General features: G+C 33.7%; 1 protein-coding gene across 1 annotated transcript in view; it reads right to left on the bottom strand.

Moving 5' to 3' along the window:
* The window catches only part of CFAP47 (cilia and flagella associated protein 47), a 372,118-nt gene that overhangs the window by 38,747 nt on the left and 307,971 nt on the right, over positions 1-25,400 (bottom strand). Inside the window, exon 57 of the mRNA XM_088794865.1 lies at positions 25,193-25,288. Within this exon, the coding sequence (XP_088650991.1) occupies positions 25,193-25,288 (96 nt within the window). The remainder of the gene's footprint in view (positions 1-25,192; positions 25,289-25,400) is intronic.

Genomic DNA, 25,400 nt, shown 5'->3' with positions numbered 1-25,400 from the left:
TCTTGTCCAAAGGCACCCGCTTGGGTATTTACAAATACTTAATTATAATTCATATTATCATTTATTTTAAGTATTAATGTCAATAATATTATTTATTTATATTGAACTATATTAACACGTTGCGTACGGATCACGAGAATCTTCGTTTTTTCTGAGCCATGCCTTAAGGACGGATAATGAGAATTCTCGTTTTTACTGTTGACTCTTTTTACTTTGCATATTTCATTGAATTATTTGTAGAATAATTATTTATAGAATAATTTATAGAATAATTTATTTGTAGAATCCATTATTTATAGAAAATAATAAATGACATAGAAGCATTTACGCTTTAAAGAGAAGAGTGCATTTTAAAGTAGTTTCTTTTAAAAACTGCCGGAACAGAGGGGTATGAGGGATTTAAACCCCGTCATACGCAAAGTGTTAAAACTGCTATTGTGATTGCTCTTTTGATTAAAATTGTTAGAAATATTTATGCATTAATCTCCTATTTGGAATACAGAAATTATACAGTGTTTTAATGGCTATGAGGTTTCCTGGCTTCTTAAAAGGACATTTTCTTAAGAGAGTAAAGTAAAACACAATCCTCTTTTTAGTAACAAAAGTGTTTCATCCGGGAAGATTCATTTTTAATCACTTTACTGCTATTGCATTATTGCTCCCCTCAGCCTAATTTCTAATATTTAGCATGGCATTAGAAATGGCCCATGTTGGGTAATCAAAGAGATATTAAGAAACATACTACCCTGTTTCCCTGAAAATAAGACCTAGCCAGACAATAGCTCTAATGTGTCTTTTGGAGCAAAAATTAATATAAGACCCAGTCTTATTTTACTGTGCCTTGGGTTCCATTTTACAAGCCCAAACCTTCTAAACTATTTTAATAAATTCAATTTCGTTTTCTTCATAGAAATGTTCTAGCAGTCTATATAGGTCTAAATTTCAGGTTATAGAGATTTTTCTGAAGGACAGGCATCCACGCATCTTTGCATAAAAAGAGCTGTAGCTTTACTTTTTTACAATAAAATCAGTAGCTTCACTGACTAGATAGGAAATCCATCTACCTTATGCTATAAGTCATAATTATAAATCTATGTAATTGGAACCTGAGCTCATTCATGTGAAATATTGGTCATTTGACATAATAGGAAGGGAAATTTTATAAAAAAAAAAAGTGAATCATGCTCAGCTGTTGACATAATTTAATAAATATTCATGACAATAATCTGTAGATCTGGGCATGCTTTATGTCAGGCAGCAGCACACATCATTAAATGGCACTAATCATTGAAGTCTTGAAGACATTTTCCAATTCATAAATAGCAATGTTTAATTTCAAAAAAATTATTTTGGAAATAACATTTGTATTATTGATGTCAAACTCCAAAATATATATTAACTGAAATCGACATGAGACATAGCACTTATCTCTTATAAAGAAAAGAGTCTCCTTGTTAAATGCTAATGCCAAAACCCTGTTTATTTAGCTCCAATTATTAGCAATCATGTAAACATAAATGATGCATATTTTATCATTTAAAAACTAGACATTACAGAGAGTAAACATAGTATATACCTTTATCCTTCTGACTATTCTCTCATGTTATAACGTGATATAATCTCTATCCAATACAAAAATATTTGAGATAATTATAAACATGCAGTTGTAAGAAATGAAAGCGAGATCCCATGTTACCCAGCTATCTCCCATGGTAACATCTTCTAAGTCTATAATACAATATAAAAACCAGAATATTTATATTGATACAGTCGAAATATAGAAAGTTTCACCAAAACAAGCATCCCTCTGGTTGACCTTTTATAAACACTCCCAACTCTCCCTTTACTCCATCCCTGAATCATTACAACTGCTAATCTAGTGTCCATTTCTATAATTTTGTCACATGAAGAATGCTAAATGAGTGGAACCATACAGTATATAAACTTTTGCAGTTAGCTTTTTCACTTATCATAATTCCCTGGACATTCAATCACATTGTACTCATTAAAAATGTATTCAGTAAAGTAGCAGGATACAAAATTAACATTCAGAAATTGGTTGCATTTTTATACACCAATAACAAACTAACAGAAAGAGAAATTAAGAAAAATAATCCCATTTACAATTGCATAAAAAATAATAAAATACCTAGGAATAAATTTAACGAAGGAGGTAAAAGATCTGTACTTGGGAAACTATAAGACATTGAAGAAAGAAATTGAAGAAGATCCAAATAAATGGAAGCATATACCTTGCTCATGGATAGGGAGAATTAACATCGTTAAAATGTCCATACTACCCAAAGCAATCTACAGATTCAATGCAATCCCTATCAAAATACCAATGACATTTTTCACAGAACTAAAATAAATAAACCTAAAATTTATAAGGAACCACAGAAGATCCCGAATAGCCACAGCAATCTTGAGAAAGAAGGACAAAGTTGGAGATATCATGCTACCTGATATCAAACTATACTACAAGGCTATAGTAATCAAATCAGCATGGTACAGGCATAAAAATAGACATATAGGTCAATGGAACAAAACAGAGAACCCAGAAATAAAGCCACACTTATATGGTTAATTAACCTATGACAAAAGAGGCAAGAATATACAATGGGGTAAAGACAGTCTGTTCAATAAATGGTGTTGCGAAAACAGGACAGATACATACAAAAAAAAATGAACTTAGACCACCTTCTTATACCATACACAAGAATAAACTCAAAATAGATTAAAGAGTTAAATGTAAGATCCCAAACCATAAAACTTCTTGAAAAAATTACAGGCAGTAATCTTTTTGACATTGCTGTTAGTAATATTTTTTGGTAAATGTCTCCCCGGACTTGGGCAACAAAAGAAAAAATAAACAAATGGGATTACATCAATATAAAACGTTTTTGCACAGCAAAGGAAACCATCAGCAAAATGAAAAGATAACCTATTGAATGGGAAAAGATATTTGCCAATGATATATCCAATAAGGGGTTAATATCCAAAATATTATAAAGAACTCAAACAACTTAACACCAAAATGACAAACAATCCTATTAAAAAGTGGGCAGAGGACCTGAACAGACATGTCTACAAAGAGGACATATGTAGATGTCCAGTAGACATACGAAAAGATGCTCAATGTCACTAATCATCAGGGAAATGCAAATAAAAACCATAATGAGATATAATTTTATACCTGTCAGAATGGCCATCATTAATCAATCAACAAACAACAAGTGTTGGCAAGGATGTGGAGAAAAAGGAACCCTCGTGTACTGTTGGTGGGATTGCAAATTGGTGCAGCCACTATGGAAAGCAGTATGGAGGTTACTCAAAAATTTAAAAATATAACCATACCATATGACCCAGCAATTCCGTTTATGGATATTTATCTGAAGAAATCCAAAACACAAATTCAGAAAGATATATGAACCCCTATGTTCATTGCAGCATTATTTACAAAAGCCAAGATATGTAAGCAATGTAAGCAATCTAAGTGACCACCAATAGACTAATGGGTGAAGAGGATGTGGTACATATATACAATGGAATATTACGCAGCCATAAAAAAGAATGAAATCTTGTCATTTGTGACAACATGTATGGACACAGAGGGTATCATGCTAAGTGAAATCTAAAAATAAAATAAACAAACACAATAGAAACAAATTCATAGATACAGCGAATAAATTGATGGTCACCAGGCTGGGGTGGGAACTAGGGGGCTGGGTGAAAAGGGTGAGCAGGATTAAGAAGCACAAATTGCTAGTTATAAAAATAATCATGGAATGTAAAGTACAGAATAAGGAATATTGTCAATAATATTGTAATAACTATGTATGGTGTCAGATGGGTACTAGATTTCATAAGGTATATAAATTTCTAATCACCTACGTTGCACACCTGAAATTAATATAATATTGTATGTCAAATGTAATTGAAAAATAAATATTTAAAATGTTGAGATTAATGTTTCATTCATTTCTATTGATGAGTAGTACTTCATGGTATGGTTGTACCAGTTTGTTTAACCATTCATCCATTGAAGTGTATGTGAGTTGTTTCCAGATTTTGGCTATTATGAATAAATCTGCTACAAACATTCATACATGTTTTTGTATAAACATACTTTTTTATTTTTCTGGGATAAATTCTCATGAGTGCAACTGTTGGATATTAGGGTAGTTGCATGTTTACTTTCGTAAGAAACCACCAGTGTTCCAGAATGGCTGTACCTTTACATTCCCACCAGTAAGGTATGAGTGAGTGATCCAGCGTCTACATCCTTGCCAACATTTGATGTCACTATTTTTTATTTCAGCCATTCTGATAGGTTTGCAGTAAAATCTCATTGTGGTTTTATTTTGCATTTCCCTAAAGATGAATGATGTTGAACACCTTTTCATGTGCTTAATAACTACTGGTATATGCTCTCTGATTAAATTCCTGTTCATGTTCTTTATTCATTTTCTAATTTAATTGTATTTTTTTGTCAGTGAAATTTTCAGTATTTTTATATATTCTAGGTACTAACCCTTTGTCACATACATGGTTTGTAAATACTTTCTCCCAGTTTATAGTTTTCCATTTCATCATTTTCTTATGGGCTTTTAAAGAGCAAAATATTTTAGTTTGATGATGTCTAATTTATTATTAATTTTTCCTCATGGAACTTGCTATTTGTGAAATCTAAGAACGATTTGCTTAGTATTATGTTAATTTTTGCATAAGGTGTGAGCATCTTGATAAGAACTGTATTCAACCTATAGATCAATTTGGATAAAACTGACATCTCTAACTACATTGAGTCTTCCAATTCATGAACATGGCGTATCTATCCCTTTATTAATATGTTGTCTGATTTTGTCATTTTCAGCATACAAGTCCTGTACATGTTTTGTTAGATTCACTTCTAGGTATTTCATTTATTTGGAGAGATTATGAATGCTATTATGCTTTCCACATTTTCATTGTTAGTATATATATGATTTTTTTGGTGGTGTTCTTTAACATGAACTCGCTGAACTCACTTAATATTTCTATAAGCTTTTTTGTTTGTTTTGTAGATCCTTTGGGATTTTCTGGTACATCATGTAACATGAAAGCAGGAACAGTTAACTTTTTCCTTTCCATTCTATTTGCATTTGTTTCCTTTGCTTGCCTTCCAATGGTACGTTAAGTAAGTAGTGAGAGTGGTCATACTTGCGTTGTGTATTCTAGAGAGAAAAGTATTCAATGTTTCATAATTAAACGTTGTATTAGCTGTAGTTTTATCATGTAAGCTCTTTATCAGGCTGAGGAGGTTCCCTTTTATTCCTAGGTTGTAAAGGGTTTTATAAGAAATGGATATTGGGTTTATTCTAATGTGTGTTTTTTTCTATATTGACTGACACGTGATTTGTTTTTCTTTAGTCTTTTTAACAGGATGGATTACATTAATGGAATTTCAAATATTGAACCAGACTTTGCTCCTGGAATAAGCACCATTTGGTTACAGGTATATATTTTGTTATATATTGATGAATCCAATTTACTGATATTTTGTTGAAGATTTTTGTGTCTAGTTTCATGAACAGTATTAGTCTGTAATTTTCTCTCATTGCGGGGTTTTTTTTTGTTGTTTTTTTTTTTGTTTTTTGGTTTTTTTTTTTGTATCAGGGTAATGCTGGCCTCATAGAATAAGTTGGAATGTGTTCCTTTCTTTTTTCTTTTTTTGAAGAGTTTAACAAGAATTGGTGTTAATTCTTCTTAAAATGTTTGGTAGATTTTACCACTGAGAAGATTTCTGAAGATTTCTTTTTGGAAGCTTCTCAATTATGAATTAAGTTTCTTTAATAGTTACAGGACTATTCATATTATCTCTTTCATCTTTTGTGGATTTTGGTAGTTTGGAATTTCCTAGAAGTGGATCAATTTTTCCTAAGTTGTTGAATTTGAGTGTTTAGAGTTGTTTGTAATACTGCCTTATTTTTCTAATATCGTAGGTTATCTATAGTGATATTGCCAGGAGTTACCAGCACATATGTTCAGATTCTAACTGATTTATAGTGTTATAGTTTATATAATTTTCTTAGTTGTTTTATATGATAATTCAATATACGTACGCAACTTATTGCTGTCCACAGGTACCAATGTTTAACTACTTTAAATGAAGTGTACATACCTTATGTTTTAAACTGTACCCAGGATTTGTTTTAATCAGGGACGATAAGCTATTTAGACACAGGAATGACTATCATGAAGGAAGCTTTTCTACTCACATAGCTCTAGAAACAAGAGGCACAGCATGCGATGCAGGGCCACATGGAAAAGCACCAAAGTTGGTCATGGGTTGGGGGATAGGCAAGAGCCTTTATTGTGTTATCATGGGAAGGAATAAGGTAGGGTAAGCAGGCTAAGCAGGTTTAGGATTGACTAGTTTGCATAATTTCAATGGACTCTGGGGTATAGGGGTTCCTGACCCGGGGTGATAAGGGTATGAGAACACTGGCGTAGAATGTAAAAGCCTAATAGAAGTGGTGTGGGAGGTATAAGCTCCAGATTGGTTAGCTTCAACGTGAAAGGTACTCTCAGATAGGAGTCATTTACTATCTCTAGGAACGAGCTAACCCTGGGAGAGGCATTTCCATCCCTGTCAGCAAGGCCCCAGATGCCAGAGCTTTAAAATACAGAAAATAATATACTTATCACTTTATCTGCTTCATTTTAAAATTATAATTATATATAACCTATATAATTATCTTAAGACTTTCCTCTCTAGATAGATGGATAGATTGATATAGATATATAGAGACTCCAAACCAGTGTTATAATTTTTGCTTCACTCAGCAAATATGATTTAAGGAACTCAAAAGAAGTAGAACAGTCTATTTTTATATTAATATTTATCTTACCCATTCTAATATTCTTTACTTTCTGAAGTTCTAATCCTTCTTATGTTATCATTTCCTATCTGTTTAGAGAACATCCTTTAAGCCATTCTTTAAGGGCTGGTTTGCTTATAACAAATTGTCTTTCTATTCTCTCATCTGCGAATGTCTATACTTTCCCTTTATTCATGAAGGATATATTCTTGGGACACAGAATTTATAGTTTACTATTCCTTCTTTTCAGTACTTGAAAAATATGTACCACTTTCTTCTGGCCTCCATGGTTTCAGGTGAGGTATCTCCTGTCATTTGAATTGGTGTTTCTCTATGCACTGTTTCTCTCTGGCTGCTTTCAAGGTTTGTTTGTCTTTAGTTTTCAGGTGTTTAATTGCGATGTGTCTTGCCATGGATATTTTTTGCTTTAAAATATTTGGAATTTACTCAGCCTCTTGAAACTCGAGGCAAGTTTGAATCTCTTTGGAAAGTTTTCAGATATAATATCTTTGAATAATGTTTCAGTCCCACATTCTCCTCTCCCTCTGGGTTTCTGGTGATATGACTGCTATCTCTTTTATTATTTTCCTACAGGTCCCTGGAACTCTTCTTTTTACCCCCTTTTCTTTTTTCTTTTCTTTTTGTTTCTAGTTTATGTTCTATTGTTCAGAATGTGTAAATTACATTGATCTTTCCTCACATTCACTGATTCCATTCTCCACCATCTCCATTCTCTTCTTGATTCCACCCAGTGAGATATTTATGTAACTTACTATATTTTATGTTATATAATTTCCAATTGTTTATTTAACTTACAATTTTTTCTGAGATTCTCTAGTTTTTCATTTGTTTCATGAGAGTTCAAAATCATTTGTTGATGCACAATGTGGGGTCAATTTGCATTTTCTCATTGCAGAAGTGTGGGGTAGAAGTTTTGTTTCCAGATGGGCCCAAGAGAAGAGACCCAAAGAAGAGATGGGAGGAAGCAGAACGCCAACTAACTCCATCTCTCACCACTCCATTCTACCTTACTGGTGCTAGGTGAAGTTGGAAGCTCAGTTCCCCACTGGTCCTGATACACATGTGGAGAGAATGGAAGTAGAATGCAAACTCCTCTACCTCACATCACTTCATTCTGCCTTGTTGATGCGCAATAGAGGTGTAGACTGTGGTCCCCACTGGATCCCACTAACTCTAGGGATGGAGTTAGAGTAGGAATGTCTACTGACACTGTATTACATCCTACTGGATCTTGCTAACACCAAGAGTGGGAAGAAAAATGGATTGCCCATGGTGCCCAACTTGCACCAATTTGCTCAGTCTTAGTCACAACAGGTGCAGTTAGAGGTGACTAGACTGTCCAGGCACCATCTCTTTAAGTCTCATTATTGCTGCATGGGGATGACCTCTCAGCTTGTGACAACCCTACTGACACTAGCTGGGGTACTGGGAACTCTGCCTGCTTCTGCCAAGAAAGAAATAGAAGATAAACTCCCTTTCAGCCCCACCAACACTATGCTGCCAGTGGGACTGGAGGCCCGCCTACTTCAGCTGAGGGAATGGTAGATTCGGTTGCAGCTTGGCTCCATCAACACTACATACAGACAGGGGAGGGGAAGTAAATCAGAGTGTACAGCTTCTGAAACAAGAGGGTGGGGGAAAGGTAGAATAGAAAATTATCTATCTGCTTGGCCCCACTGAGCCTATGGGGGTGGGGATGTGTTTTTTCCACTGATGTTTGGCTAGACTAGAGTAGGGTGGGAAGGAATAGGACTATGCCATCATGGCAACACTAGAAGTCCAGTAAAATAGGAGTATTTTAAATATATTTTGTCAAATATGAATTGTTTCCAATATATATACACAATCCAACATAGAGCTTTCCATTTATATGATTTTCTTAGTTCTATAATTTCTTTTAGAGTGACAGAAAATGTCACTAAACATTAAAATGTAAAAATCAAGGACTATAAATAAATTAATTAGGACTCTTAATGCCACTATCAATAACAATAATAGTGTATTTCTAAGTGGTGATGAGGATTTTTCTAATTGCAGGGAACCAGTGTCTTCTCAGGGAAGAGTCAGGCTTCAAGAAGGCTTAAAAAAACATTTAGATAAGTTAAATTAGGGGTATAGAGTATTTTCCTTATGACAGATCATGAATTCTAGAGGAGGATGTAATAAAGTGTTAGGATTTGGAAAGGACTGAGAGTGGTGGTTAAAAAAAAACGAGGATATATACTGCTTGCCCTTGGGGATATGAATGCTGAGAAAGAGGAATGACCCAGAAGAACTGGTGTCCATATGGTAGCATATATAAACAGGGGTAAATGTGTAATTATTCACCTCCCCATGGAAGAAATGTAGATGGTAGTGGTAAGCTCTCACACTCCCACCACCTTTAGGAATGAGACTCTGGAAATGGGAAAGAATGGGTAACTTCGCAAATATACATTACATATAAGGATTTGCTAATGGCTTGAAAATAATCCAATTATTCGACACTCTCTAACTACCTGAATGTATACATATAGTTTGCTATATGTGAGCTTATTTAGCATTGTCAGACCTCACAAATAACACACAAATGTCAAATGTGGAAAGTTTGCTAATGTACTCAGGAATTGAGTGCTTGTCTCCAAGATAGCTGTCTCACCATTTACCTTTTTCCTCCTATCAGTTCTCTTCCTGGGGGGAAGGTGTAATGAAGATCAGAGCACCATTTACAAGTGATAATAAGATGAATAACACTCAATGATGGCTTGTTCTGCTCCTATCAAGGGGTCAGGGATTCCATTACATGCCCAGTTACCACAGGAAAGGAAATCCATTATAGCTACCAGAATTCAGGAAGAATGAAAGTGGCAAAAGGTAATGAGTGCTTATGCCTAGCCAAAAATAGAGAAATCCTGGAATGAATGTTTTCATAAAATGCATTCATCATATCCTTTTAATCAGATAACTGAAAAAATATACATCTAATCCTGTAAGATTTAATTTTGATTTGCCCACAAAAGCTGCTGACAGGAGACAGTTTCAGTTGTATGCTTATTTCCTACTCATGGATATTATGACAACTTATATCCATTTGATCTTACTTTTAGACTTAAATATACATAGGGATGTCAGCTAAAAGGGAAAAAAAAGGTAATTTCAGTTCAGGTGTAATTGGATTTTTGACATATCAGACATAGAGAGCTCTGATTACATTTGACAGATCCATATTGATTTTCATTTTAAATTCTTCTTAGCTAACGTACTTTATTATTTCTGGAATTTTTGCTTCAAATTAAATAAAGGTTTGAAATGATAGGAGATTTTAATTAACCTCACTGACTGAATGTACTACCTACCTTGAAATTGGAGTCTGGTATTTTTTTCATATAAAAACAAACATAATGAGAAATTTAATATTTGTAGAACATAAACGAGGAATTTGGGTTTTTAGAATGTACCCAACAGGTCATCAGGCATGGCTAAGAACATATTTTCACTTATCAGAGTCTAAGAATTAAAACAAACATGTGAAGTCTACAAAACTGCGTTGTTTCTCAAAAGTGACCCAAATGTGCTAAAGCTTTCCGTAGCTTTACTATTTCTTCAAACTTTCTTTACAGCTTCTATCTCTTAAGGCTCTTGCAGAGAAGCGAATGTACTCTAAGTACTTCCATACCAGTGGTTACTGTGCCAATGAGCTTCAGGATTTTTATCCTGATTTCTTCTATATCTTATACATGTGGATAAATGCTCAATTTTAAGCATGTTTTATTGTTTCCCCCAAGACAGGCACTTGATATTTGATCCCAACATAATAAAAACATTATCAGACCAATAAAACTTGAAAGAGTATGTTTCATGTGACAAAACAAAATTTCACTTTCTAAACTCACATCTTATTTGATTCCAAAGCTAGTCGAAAAGTATATAATTTACTTTTCATTTTACTCTCTGAGCAATTTTTTTCTAAATTTTTCTTGCTTATGTCTTTTCTAGCACGTAAGGAAAAAAATTCCATTTTTTAAGAAAGAGAAAATATTTTAAACTAAGCATAGAAATTAGAACAATTGTCCCACAAGCAAACGAACCTATATAGACCCGTTTTTATTAATGTCATTAAACTAATCACAGAATGACAATCTTCAAGTTCTAATTTAATGATCCTCATATATAACTTCCCAGTGAATGTAGGAACATAGTCTTAAGAAATTTGTTGGAGAGGGTCCCTCAGTAACCACTTGAACGCATCATCTAATGAGGAGTTTCTATTTCTTAAGGCAGTTTCCTCATGAAACAAAATTAGAGAGTTTTTCCTTGTTTTAGCCTGTAGTTCTACTGCCTAGAGCTCCAGTCTGTTTGACGTTCTACTCTGAGCAGCAATAGAGAAAATTAAACTCTGTCTGCCCCTTTTCCATGCTCCGTATAATTTATTTCCTCAAACACTAGACCTATTTCTATATATTCGTCAATGTCTTGCTAGTTATCCAGACTTTCAAGGATTTAAGATCCTGACTGTCTTGTCTTTGCTAGGTCCTTCAATAGTTGATCCCAAACCAGTAAGCTCAGTTATGTGTTATATTTCAGCTATGATAAATGCTTTCCTGGATCTCCAAATACTGTCCTTGAATTCCTACCTTCATGGACTACCTGCCCATTGGGACATCACCATTTCTACCTACATTATAACATGTTAACTCTTTCCTTATCCTTAATGTGAGATTTTCCAAATTTTTTATTTTACTCTTTCCTACCAATTGTAACTATATCTAGTTTGTGTGACACCAGTGTAAATTCAATCAATAGGTCTAGTTGGAGGCTTTGGTTACAAGTACATTTATCAGGTACATACAAGCCATTTCATGAGATATGACAAAAGACCCTTCATCATTCAATATCCTTGCAAAGAAGCATTCTCTTTTCCAGTATCTTAATACATATCATGTTTAATTGACCTAAATTATCCGGGCATGATCTAATTAGTGCAAAGTAGTTTGGACCAATTACCTACATTCTTATACCTCAGAAAAGCAATTTTACTAATATGGCTCAAATTTACTTTAGATTTTTAGATAATCTCATTACAAAGTATGTTTATCAGAAGGAAAAAAGTCAAAATAAAAAATGTGCTCCCAAGCTGCACACCACCATATTCAATTTATTCTACTAATGCTGAACCCACATGTGAGACATTTCATTGTTTCCTTGCTACTTTGTCTTGAAGACCTCAGTCAAATATTACGGAATACTAAGATGAAATACCCATTTGGCATCTTCCTGTTTCTTGTGATATATAAATATGCTAAATAGTCTATGGTTTTACACTATACACAGATGGCATAGACTCAGATAAGACTCTATCAGTAATTTATTATGGCCATCTCTGCAGGCTAATTCATTCATTCATGTCCCTTCAGTAAGAAATTTTCTATCTACCTTATTCATAATCATACCTCCAACACCAGAACTTTCCATAGCCTCCTCCTTTGCCCATTTTTCTCTCCCCGTTCCATTTGATTATTGTCTGTCTCTTTCCACTAGCATGTAAATCCCAGAAGGGCCGACGTTTTTGCCTGTTTGGCTCCCTGCTGTATATATAGAACTCATAACAGGATCTTAGCATCTAGTAGTTCTCAGGAATTATTAGTACATGAATGAATTAAGCAAGGAACTGTTCTATATGCTGAGGATACTATGAGCAATGAGACTGACAATATCCCATGTGTCATGGATCTCAACTTGTAGTGGGGAAAAAAGATAAAGAATAAATAGGTAACTATATAACAGGTTTTAAATTAATTATTTAGGGAAAGAGAATTAGTGGAGGCTGTTTTCAGGAAAATTTTTCTAAATAAGTGACATGTAATGGAGGCTTAAAGGATTTAGAGGAAGTTAAACAAGAAGTTAGGATAAGAGTGTAACACAGAAGGGTGAGCAATTTAAAGGCTTCTTTAAAAAGGAATTGGTTCAGAATGTTGGTACAGCAGCTCAGTGAAGGGTGGGAGAGATTAGAGAGGGTGAAGTCAGAAAGACAAGCATGGAGTAGATCTTATGGGGCCTTTCTTGACCTCACCTCCTAAAGCTGAACTGGAAAACACAGGGAGGTTTTAAGCAGCAGTAATACAGCCTGATTTATGTTCTACCAAAGATCACTCTGTCTACTGTGTGGAAATTAGAGTGTAGGGTGAAAGACTGAAATAAAGGAAGCTTCTGCAGTAGTGCAGGTGGTGTAGACTAGGGTGAAAGTGGTGGAGGCAATAAAAAGTGGTCAGAAATGGGATATATATTTTATGGTTTTGCTCTCAGTATTTACTGATGGACTGGAAATTCGCAATGAGAAAAAAAGGTGAATCAAGTATGACTCCTACTAGCTTTTCAGCAAGATAAACCAGATAATTATGGTGCCATCAACTGAGATGGAGAAATCTTTGAGGAATAAATTAGCATAAGTGTGCGGGAACAAGCATATCAAGAGTAATATTTAGTAAGACATACCTACTAGATATCCACGTGGAGAAGAAAATATGCAGTTAAAGCTCAAGGGGAAGTTTGGTGTTAGAGATGTAAATTAAGAGGCCGTGGTGTGTAACGGTATCCACGAGTCTGAGAGAAATGAGCAGGAAGATAATATAACTGGAGAAGAGGCAAGACTGAGCCCTAAATCAAGCCAACATCTAGAGTTCTGATAGCAGATAAGACACAGAAAAGATTCGGAAGGACTGAACAATGACAGAGGAGGTAAACCAAAAGCCAAGTGAATATACTAATAGCTAAGGGAGAGGAAAGTCAACTATGTTAAATGCTACTGAGAAATAAAGTAAGATAAGGACATAGCATTGACCTATAGACATTGCAACATGGAAGTCATGATTTCCTTGACAAAAGCAATTTCAGTTGAATTGTCAGGATCAAATCGTCACTGAAGTGAGTTAGAGAATTGAGACTAGAGACAAAGAACTACAGACAATGAGTACAGATGATTCTTTCTAGGAATTTCGCTTCAAATAAGGAGAAACGTGGGTTGGTAGCTGCAGAGGCCATCAGATCAAGGTGTTCATTTATATATACTGAGATTATAACATGCTGGTATATACTGTGGGAATCACCCAGTCAATGGGAACATTGCAGATATAGGTGAAATGACGGATAACTGAGAGTCAAGGTCATTGAATAAATAAGAAGAGGTGGGATCAGGAGCTCAAGTGGAAGGGCTGGCTTGAGTATAAACAATTTGGCCCTAGTAATGGAAGCTAAGTCAGAGGTTTTTTTGTTTTGTTTTGTTCTTTTTCTTTGTCCCCCAGCCATATTCAGCTATGTGTGCAAGTGTAGAAAGGTCAGAGAGTTGGTTTGTATTTGGTGTGGTAGATTGGATCATTTTCCCTGATAGGTCATTCGTCCTCTTTATAATAAGGTAACCATGGCCATAAGGTAACCATGGCCTTTATAATAAGGTAACCATGGCCATACTTTGATTGTGATTTGACTTTTATGTCTCCCATGTTAAGGTAGGCAGAGTATTTCGCATCTCCACTGATACTAAGCATGACATAATTTGACCAGTAGAATGTGGGTGTAGGTGATAGTATGCAAGGTGAGACCTTAAGAAGTATATTATATTTTTACTTTCCCTCTTGTGCCTCTTACAGCCATAATGAAAAAAAAACAAGACATATGTTCTAGGTGTGTCCCAGAATGAGGAAACATATAGAGCAGTCCTGAAACTGATGTACAATCTAAAGAAGAGTGTCCCAGCTAATCAGCAGATCCATGAGGAAGATAAATAAATGTTTTTGGTTACAAGACATTGAGATTATCGGGTTGTTTGTTATACAGTATTAATGCAACAATCTCTAATTCACCACGGTGTGGTTTTACCTACTGAATAGAAGGAGGAAGATGGACAAGGTTGTTGAAAGCATAAAGAAGAAAGTGACTATAATGATAGAGTGTAATGATCATTTACCAGAAGTTTTGGCTATAAGTGTTCAATACACTGAAAGCACAGACTTGTATCACAAGGATCATATAAGGGCATCTGTCCAGCACCTTGTAGAAAATGAAGAACGTAATTATTATATATTTTCCAAGATCTAAGAGTTTAGCAAAATAAAATTAATGTGTTAGAACTTGCTCTTAATCTATCAGTGCTATTACTATTCATGTCTGCTTTTATTGTAAGCATTCCACATGATTTTAATTATATATCAGTAATTTTTAAGGAATTAACATAAACTAAATGCCTAGCTTTGGAATTGTCCTTGTTCTACTTTTTGTACAGTAGCAACCAAAACTCAATTTATCATCACATTACCATCCCAATTAACCCACAAAGACTCACACAGCCTTACAGAAATTATAAAACATGCCATAGATTTTTAATAATAAAATTCAAAAATAGTTGGTATTTGGAATAATTCCAGAGAAAATATTTTCTAACAGACTTTTTTTAACTTTCTTTTTAGAAATGTACAATTATCAAAACTAAGACAGTAGCAGTGGTAAAAAATGATTAACTAACCTATGTACTTTATTCAGATATCATTAGTTATTTCACTGTTATTTTATATCAAAGGTTCCAATCCAAGATTTTGCATTGCATTTAAATGCCATTTCCTTGGGTCTCCTTTAGTCTGTGATTCACTCAGCATTTCCTTGCCTTTTATAACCTTGACACTTTTAAAGAGTATTGCTAATTTATTTTATAGAATTCCCCTCAGTTTGAGTTTGTCTGATGTTTTCTTATAAGATTGAGTATATACACATTTTGGGGAATAATACCAGAGAGTTTATTTCCCCTTTTCAGTGTCCAGTTATCAGGGGATACATGACATTGATATTTTTACTACTGGTCATGTTAATCTTTGTTATTTGGTTAAGGTTGTATCTGCCCGGTTCTCCAATGTAAAGTTAGTATTTTTCCTTTATACTTAATATTTGGTGGAAATACTTTGAGGTGATGCAAATACTCCCTTTCTCTTTGAACTTTCACCACCTAATTTGATCATCCATCAGTGGACCTTGCTTGTATCAATTATGTATTTAATAGTTCTTCAGACCCCAAAACATTCAGTTGACTATATTCGTGTGGGTCTAAAGCTGAGTTTTTCTCTTCTGTTCATGTGATCTTTGTGACTATCTTCAGTCAGTACAAATTGTCTGCATGTCTATGTTTAGCCAGTACAAATCAATGGAGTTTTGGGGTCTATCTTAAAATCTATTAGTGTAAGTCTTTCAATTTTGTTTTCCTCAATTTTTTTGAGACATTCTAGTTGCCTTTTCACTTACATTTAGAGCCAACTTATCAATAACTGAAAAAAAGTCTGATGAGAAATAGATTGGGCATGCATTGGATCTATATATCAAATTGTAGAGCATTGACATTTTAAGAATAGTAGGTCCTCAAGAAATGAGCATGCTATAGCCCCCTTTTACTTAGGCTTACTGGATTTCTTCCAGAACTGTTTTCTATTCAGTAAAAATATTCTGTACGTATTTTGGTAGATTTTTACCTACAATTGCAGAGGGTTTTATTGTAATTGCAAATGCCATTTTACTGTCAAACTCTAATTGTCCATTGCTAGCATATAGAAATGCAACTGGTTTGTGTATATTGACTTAAAGAAGTCTTTAATTATGCATTTTAAGAAGTATTTTTGTGCTTCGTATAGAATTATGGATTGACCGTATTTTTTTCTTTAATCACTAAAGACGCTACTCCATTATGATTTAGCTTCCATGGTTTATGACGAGAAGTCGTTATTTTTCTGTATGCAATGCCTTTTGTTTTGTTTTTTTTAATTTGGCTACCTTTAAGATCTTCTTTTTGTTGCTTGTTTTCAACAGTTAAAATATGATTTGCCTAGGTGTTGTTTTTTTTAATACTCAGCCTATTATTTTTTAAAACATTTCTTCTTTTCATCTGTGGTAGTCTTACTATCATTCTGCCTTCTGTTGTTGCAATTATATGTATGTTTAACTGAACCAAATGCACTGTCCCTCCATTTTCTGTAATTCTGTGTCTTACGTGGTTTCCTGGTCCTTCACAGAATTAGAATTTTTTTCTCTGTCCTTCCAGCTGAAACAGGTTTTTACTAGTGCCCTAAGGGATTCAATATTTGTTGTTCTTTACCATGTAGACTAAGGCTTTTGTTCCATAGGGAATAAAAGAGAGAAGGTCCAGGAAGATTTTCAAGCCTTTCTCAGAGAAGCTGAAACACCAAGTTTGCATCACAAGGGATAATTTTTCAGAAGTTTCTCCACTCTTCACTGTGAGCACCAGTGGTGTTTTTTGGGGGAAAGCTTCCAAGAGGGTGCCACTGTCCCAATGTCTCCAGCCCTTGGGCTGCTTCTACTCTTTCATCACTGCACATTCAGTGTTCTCAATTCTCCAAACCCCCTAGCTGAACCCTTCTTACAAGTGTGCCACTGCAGTTTTGTCCACAGACAAAACTGCACATGTGTCTAGTATCTCTCTGTAGGCACCAGTCTTTGCTTCGATTTTTGGACTGGTTGATTTCCCAGTGACTTCAACTCTCTGATTTTTTTTTTAGTTATGAAATTACAGTTTTCCCATCTTTTTGTTGTTGTTATGAGTATGAGAAATGCTTTTTCCATTGCTAAACATTTAAACATTACTGAGCAGAATCTGGAAATGTCAAGTGGCAGATTTTTAAAATGAGAAAAAAAGGTCTAGAGAAGTTTCTTGCCTAAATTTGTACTAATCGGTGGCAGGGTTCACTGTAACCATATCAGAAAGACACTATTTCTACGAACCATTTACTGGGTCATTAAAATATTTTAGGGGGCCGGCCCGGTGGCTCAGGCGGTTAGAGCTCTGTGCTCCTAACTCCGAAGGCTGCCGGTTCGATTCCTGCATGGGCCAGTGGGCTCTCAACCACAAGGTTGCCAGTTCAATTCCTCGACTCCCGCAAGGGATGATGGGCAGTGCCCCCTGCAACTAAGATAGAACACGGCACCTTGAGCTGAGCTGCCGCTGAGCTCCTGGATGGCTCAGTTGGTTGGAGCACATCCTCTCAACCACAAGGTTGCCAGTTCGACTCCCGCAAGGGATGGTGAGCTGAGTCGCCTGCAACTAACAACGGCAACTGAACCTGGAGCTGAGCTGCGCCCTCCACAACTAAGACTGAATGGACAACAACTTGAAGCTGAACGGCACCCTCCACAACTAAGATTGAAAGGACAACAACTTGACTTGGAAAAAAGTCCTGGAAGTGCACACTGTTCCCCAATAAAGTCCTGTTCCCCTTCCCCAATAAAATCTTAAAAAAAATATTTTATTACCAAGAAACTTTCTCTGAAAATGTTTCTCTTAAATGTTGTTTATGATAATGGAATTTTTAAATACAGTGATACCTAAAGATGTACTACGTTTTAATCAAGTTTGCTCTGTTTCTCTTCTGGAGATAATTTATTTTATTTTTTTTTTGAAGTCATATTAGTAGCAATCTGTTTCAAATGTAGCAGCTTTTATTTCTTGATGAAATGGACTTTCACTAGAGAGGAGTTAATTATATATTCTTTTAAAATGCTAGTATTTTACACTTTGCTAAATGTCTAGTGAATAAGAATTGTAATGGACTTTCACTAGAGAGGAGTTAATTATATATTCTTTTAAAATGCTAGTGTTTTACACTTTGCTAAATGTCTAGTGAATAAGAATTGAGAAAACATGGTTGTTGCCTTTAAAGCTATTAAATTCTAAAATTTATATTCTTTGAGTGTGTAATTTCTATTGATTATAGCAAGGATTCCAAAATTAGAATAACATCAATATTAATTAGTGAAAGCAACAGCAACAACAACTAAGCAAAATTATTATCCTATAATTTCTATATCCTCTACATGTATAAAATGCCTTGAGACAGAGTTTTGGTTTCACGTTTGTTATTTGGATTAATGCTGAATTAGAATATCGTCTTAGTGAATCATCATTGGAATAACTCATATTGCTTAAAAACATACTTTCTCATTTTGAGGATTGTGCATAATACTTTACATAAAATATAACAACATAAAAATAAAAAATTGTATTATTTTATTCTGGAGGAAGAATTTTGACTTTCATTCACTGGCAATAACCTAATTGTAACTGTGGAATCCTCTTGAGAATTTATGAAATCATTTTGTTAAAAACAAGCATTTGAGTTATGTATGTCTCCACTTCAATATTATGGACAGGTAATATGAAGCAGAAGAGAAATTAAATGATTTATCAAATGGCACATGAAAAACTGTAAGAATTATTGTTTTAAGATGAAATATTATAGTCACTGATAAAGTTTTGTTCTTACTTCCCAAATATCCTGTGATGATAATGGGCTATTTTTTAAACATCAAAATTAATAATTTATATCCCCAGTTTTTGATGTGTTATACAGAGAACAGAGAAAGGGACTAGCCTTGTCAGATACTAACATATACTATAAAAAATTACAATTTATGAAAAGGTACTGGCCAGTTATAGACGAATTAATTAATGAAACATATGGAATAAACACTAATAGACCATTAGTATGTACATAAGCATATATTATCTCATTAACATATTCATCAATTAATTAACATAGTAATAATATTGAATATATTAAGTAGTTAATATATTCAATTATACATCATTATATTATATAATATTTCCATATAAATTAGTTTCTAAATTATTATCGATTTATATTTATGATTAATATGTAATGTATCATTCATATATTATTTATATTAATGATGTCTCCATTCAGTGAGAAAGATCTGGTTTTATTTCACAAATGATCCAATCACAACTTGCTATCTAGTGAAAGGAAAAACAAATGGAAAATTTTGCACATGAACCAAAAATAATTTCCAGATGAACTGCATATTTAAATATTTTTTTAAACTCTAAAAGTCTTGGAAAAAATTAGTAGTCTATTTTCACAATGTTTGAAGGAGAAAACTTTTCCAACTAAGACCGGTGTCCCATAGGATATATAAGACAGGACTATTTTACCATAAAATTGCAAAAAGAAAAACATATGGCAAAAATTCTATACTCAAACACAATAAAGAAATAGTAGATCAGAAGAAATATCTCTCAGGGAGATATTGGAAATGTTTTTTAATGGATAATATGAAAAAGTTGTACAAATTAATGCCAGTTATAACAAAATATCATTTAAAATGGGCAAAATTTACGAAAATACAATTTACAAAAAGTCAAATGGAGACAGCAATGCTAAATCTGCAAGTTCTGCTTCCTGGAACTCAAAGCACATCTTCTATCAGCCAATTGAATGGCCTCATGTTGACAACAGAGGCATTCACTCTCAAAGAAGAAAGGGGTATGTTACATAACATTTATCTCTCTGTCTACCTACATATATCTATATCTATATATAAATAAGGCTGAAACAGAATCCTGAAATTTTTAAAGGTTACATGAATATTACGCTAAAATTATATCTAGTTAGTTTTAATTATATGTAGAAAATTATGTGGAAAAATAAAGACCTCATCTTTTGAAGAAAAAAATTAATTTATGTGGAATAAAGCAACATGGATAAATGTACCTTTTCTCTTTTCTGCCAGGAATCTTTATCTAACCAGAAGTAGTAATATTGTGATTACTCTGATGACAACAACCTAAATTGAAACTCTGAATCTTTTCCTTTAAACTAAAGATAAAATTTAATTAGACCTTACAGAAATTATTAACATTGTGTAAAATGTCCTGAATGGTGTGCTAATTCTTTTATCACTACATCATGGAACATCAAGAGTACTAAAGTGATATAATAGTCATTATATAACAGTACTTTTAAATGTATTAATATTTCTCATGAAAATGATTAAAAGTTTTCTTGAGCAGAGAAAACTTATCGTTTTAAATAAAGCCTTTTGTTATTTAGAAAACAATAAGAAAAAGTGTAATAAATAGGAAGCTAGTGCATTTAAAATCAGTAATAAAATATGAAGTATAAATCATCATAAAAGTAAACTTGTGTTATGTGACAGCAAATTGTATATTTCTGTCACTCTAACACCAGAAAGAGAATGAGAGAGATTGTTAATATTATTTTCATTTTTTAAGAGGTGATCTAAAATGGTTTAGAACATGATTTGTCCATTAGAACATGCAAAAAATGTTAAAAATTAAATTTTAAACATTTCGGAAGATACAAAGTTGATGAACTAGTGAAAATAGTTAAAATGGACACTGATACAATGATCCAATTATCACAGAAACGTCATTTTTTTTCTACATGTATAAAGTTACAATTTAGTTATCATTTAAGTTAAAATTTAGTAATAATTATATATAAATTATGATTTAGTTATAATTTAAATTATAAATTTAAAACAATCTCAATAAATATTTCATCAGGTTTTCTCTGGAGGTAGTCAAGTTTATTATAAAGTTCATATGGATAAATGAACATGGAAGAATAGCCAGTAAAATCCTGAAAAGTAAAACAATGTGAGAAAACTATCCTCAACACATATTGAAGCACATTATAAAGCCTCTCTAATTAAAATAGTGTAGTTCTGGCCTTAAAGACAGATCAGTGGAATAAGTAGAGATAACCCAGAAAGAACCCAAGCACATATGGCAGCGTAGTCTATGATAATGTTGACATATCAAATCAGTGAGGAAAAGATGGCCTTTTAAATAAATCTTGAAGAAATAGACAGCTATTTGGATAAATGGAGGGAGATAGCACGTTCTTGGTTGAAAGACTCAATAACTCAATACTTCTAAGATGCTGGTTGCCCCCAGATCAATGTACAGTTTCAATATTATTCAAATAAACGTCCTAGCAGGGATATGCGTGTGTGTCTGGAAATCAACTAGCTGATTCTAAGTGCAAAGGATCTAGAATAACTAAGAAAATCTTGAAGAAGAGGAAAAATTTGAAGGATTTATGCTACCACATATCAAGACTTCCCATATAGCCATAGCAGTTAAATAGTATAATATTGACGCAAAGACAGATGAATAGACAACTGGAACTGAAGAGAGAATCCAAAAACAAACTCACACACTGTCACCAATTTGGGAGACACCCTCAAAGTACTCCCCTTGGGAAGCTATGCACTGATGCCAGTGTCTAGTCCACCCTTCAAAGCAATTTTGGAACTCTTTTTCTGGAATGGCCATCAGAGCTGTCATCGTATTACCCCTGATGTCCAGAATGTCATCAAAATGTCCTCCTTTCAATATTTCCTTTATCTTCATGTAAAGAAAGAAGTCACTGGGGGCCAGATCAGGTGAGTAGGGAGGGTGTTCCAATACAGTTATTTGTTTACCAGCTGAAAACTCCCTCACAGACAGTGCTGTGTGAGCTGGTGCATTGTCGTGATGCGAGAGCCATGAATTGCTGGTGGAAAGTTCAGGTTGTCTTTTTCACGCAGCCTTTTCAGCACTTCCAAATAGTAAACGTGGTTAACTGTTTGTCCAGTTGGTACAAATTCATAATGAATAATCCCTCTGATATCAAAAAAGGTTAGCAACATCACTGCAACAAGTTCGCAAACTTAATTGTCACACCTCGTACATAATGAATAAAATGAACCTTGAATCCTACATCTCGTCATATTTTAAATTATTTAGATATGTATCAGAAAAGCAAACAATAATGCTTCTAGTAAAAAGAGGACTATATCTTCATGGCTATTCCCCAAGCTACCGACATTATTGCCAGGATACAGTACCTAGACAGGTGTTCTCTGGGAGCACTGCCTTCAGCTGAAGTCACCTGACCAAGTTCAAACTCCTTTCCTGGGGCAGACTGCATTTAATAATGGATTTATCTGGGCACTGGGGGAGAGGGGATGCAGGTATAAAATCTTGGCCTCTTCATCCCAAATTGGGGCAACTCTGAAGAGCTATCCTAGTTTCAGTGCTTGCCATGTTGTGAGCTGTCACCTTTGTCTCCACCTTTTTTCTCCCTGTGTTCAGTCTTGCTTCATTCTCTTCCGCCAGTGGTGATCCTAAGAGCCCTCCCCAATAAACTTCCTGCACACTAACCTCCTTCTCAGAGACTGCTTCCCAGGAAAACTGTTCTGCAACAGTGATACTTAAGATACTTCTGAATAAAACTTTGATAGATATTTAACATTTTTCTTCCATTATTCATTGATTGATGTTTTACAGCTGTCTTCTATTTATAACAGTATTGAGTGGTAACCCAGTATTGGGCTCTTGGGTAAGAGCCCAAGCCCTACATACAAACCTGAGCTCCAGCATATATATTGTGGGTGTGACCTTGGACATAACTCCCACATATTTTAGTATACTCATCTGTAACAGAGGGGTATTAACAGAATCTATCTCATAGGTTTGTTGTGAGGACTACATCAATTAATATTTGTAAAATGCTTAAAAGAGTTCCTGGCATAGCGTACACTGCTATTGCTCATGGCAAGTGATACTGTTTTCCATTAAAATACTATAAATGATCATATAGGTGATACCATATCATATACATATGCCAAAATTGGTGAAGGTGGTATATGAATAACTGAAATTCGGCAATATTTTTAAAATGAAAATGTTGAATAAAGTAGAATATATAAAGGATTAGGGATATCAAAAGGAAGAACAAGTTTGGATTATTTTAAAAATAGAGATATATCTACAAAGTTGGATACTTTAAACTATAGACATAAATATAAAAATATATATCTATTGTTCTGTAAGAAATCCTTTTCTAGAAAACTGGTATTCACCAAGGTAACAAGACTATTTCATCAATGAGTAATTGATGAAAATTAAAACCATTTGTCTAGTAATTGTTTCACCTAAATGACAAAATGGATTTCAGAAGGAAAAAAACCTGTTATTTATTTCCTTATTCATTTTTCAGAAATATATTTCCTGGCATGTATTGATAGTGTGCTAGGTCTTGTTTCTTATAAAACAAAAAAATCAGGAATCCATCTTCGTGTTTAGCTATTTTTCCACCTACACAAATAATACTAATAATCAATACTTGTAAATAATATTACAGTTTCGAAATATCTTCACATACACAATTGCGTATGTTCTTCAAAAAAATATCCTATTAGGTAAAAATGACTTTCATTTTTTATAATGTCCAAAATGGGGTCTAAAGAGTACATAAACTAGCTCAAGCTAACACAGCTTTTCCATGTTAGAGTCAAAACCAGAATACAGATTTTCTTGGTCTACGAGTGTAATGCCCAATCCCTGTATTTTTGACCTAGGAGCTAGGACCTAGGTCCTAGGTCTAATTTTATATATATGTAGATTTGTAAAGCAACATCTTATTCTCTAGTGCTACAGTACGATATATAATAATGAGGGGAAAAAACCACTTAGGTGGCTATCACTTAAATCAACATCTGAGTATTAGTGACCTTGAACATAGTTTCAATCATTCTTTGGCCATGTGTACTTCCTCTTTTGTGAAGTCTTGTTCATACTCCTTTTACTATATTGCAAAGAAACAGAAAACGAGGACTCTGAAGTCAGAACCAAGAGGTTCAGCTTTGCCATTAAGCAACTGTTTTGATTTTGTGTAAATTAAGGTTTCTGAATTTCAATTTCCTTGATTCAATAAGACTAACACCTCACTACACCATAGAGTTGCTGTGAATATCAAACAAAATTAATTAATGAGATTTAGGATGTTGATTGAAATGACTACAAGAAATATGAAAGCCATGCATCCATTTGTATTGAGATGTTAGTAGTAGTTACTGATTTCAGTTAGTATTTTTGTATTAATTATGTAAAGATAATTCATATATTATCATATCTACCATAACTATTTTGATAAGATTTTTGTAATTAAAAAAACATTATTTTAAGCAAATTCATATCTTTTGAGCTTTTGATTTTAAAGAATCTTAATTATTTCTTATGCCATAGATTTTTTCCTATTCATCAATATGCAGGTGGGATGATTAATGTAAGTACAAATAGGTGTATACCCCATAATAAATTTTCAGGAACTCATTAGCTTTGCAAACATGCAATTATTTTTCATAAGTGTGAGTAACTTTAGTACACTAGTTATTTTTAATTTTCTAAAATTTTCTTTGGCTCACACACTTATGTATTAAGTAGTATGACATTCAATTATTTTACAAGTTGTACTTATGTGGTATGAAATGAAAAACAGTGAAGATGTAATGAATATACATAAAGGCTATACAATGCGTGTTTTTCCAGCAATTTACTAAACTTTGTGTCAAAATTTTTAAATTATACTGTATTTAATTTTTATCAAATATTTATTAATACAACAGACATATTTTATTACCTCTGAAATGCAACAGCACACAGAATGGCAGAAAATAAGGAAGAAATCCTGTACCTTGTGTGTGATCCAGATTAAACTCGAAGGCAGAAGTCTCAATGAGGAAGCTATCGCAGCGAATGCCAAGGGTGAGATTCTTGGCCTTTGCCTGATCTAATAAAAATATAAAGAGATATTACACTTCAATGTCATATTCAAGAGAAAAAACATCAGTGGAGATTGAAATAGAATCAAAACTCTCCTCTAATAGGAAATTTCTCAGATG

This window comes from Rhinolophus sinicus, chromosome 18 (assembly GCF_057876585.1).
Source record: "Rhinolophus sinicus isolate RSI-liver-muscle chromosome 18, RSI-T2T, whole genome shotgun sequence".
NCBI classification, from domain to species: Eukaryota; Metazoa; Chordata; class Mammalia; order Chiroptera; family Rhinolophidae; genus Rhinolophus; species Rhinolophus sinicus.
The sequence above is the reverse complement of the archived record's forward strand: the minus strand, read 5'-3'. Positions and strand labels throughout refer to the sequence as shown.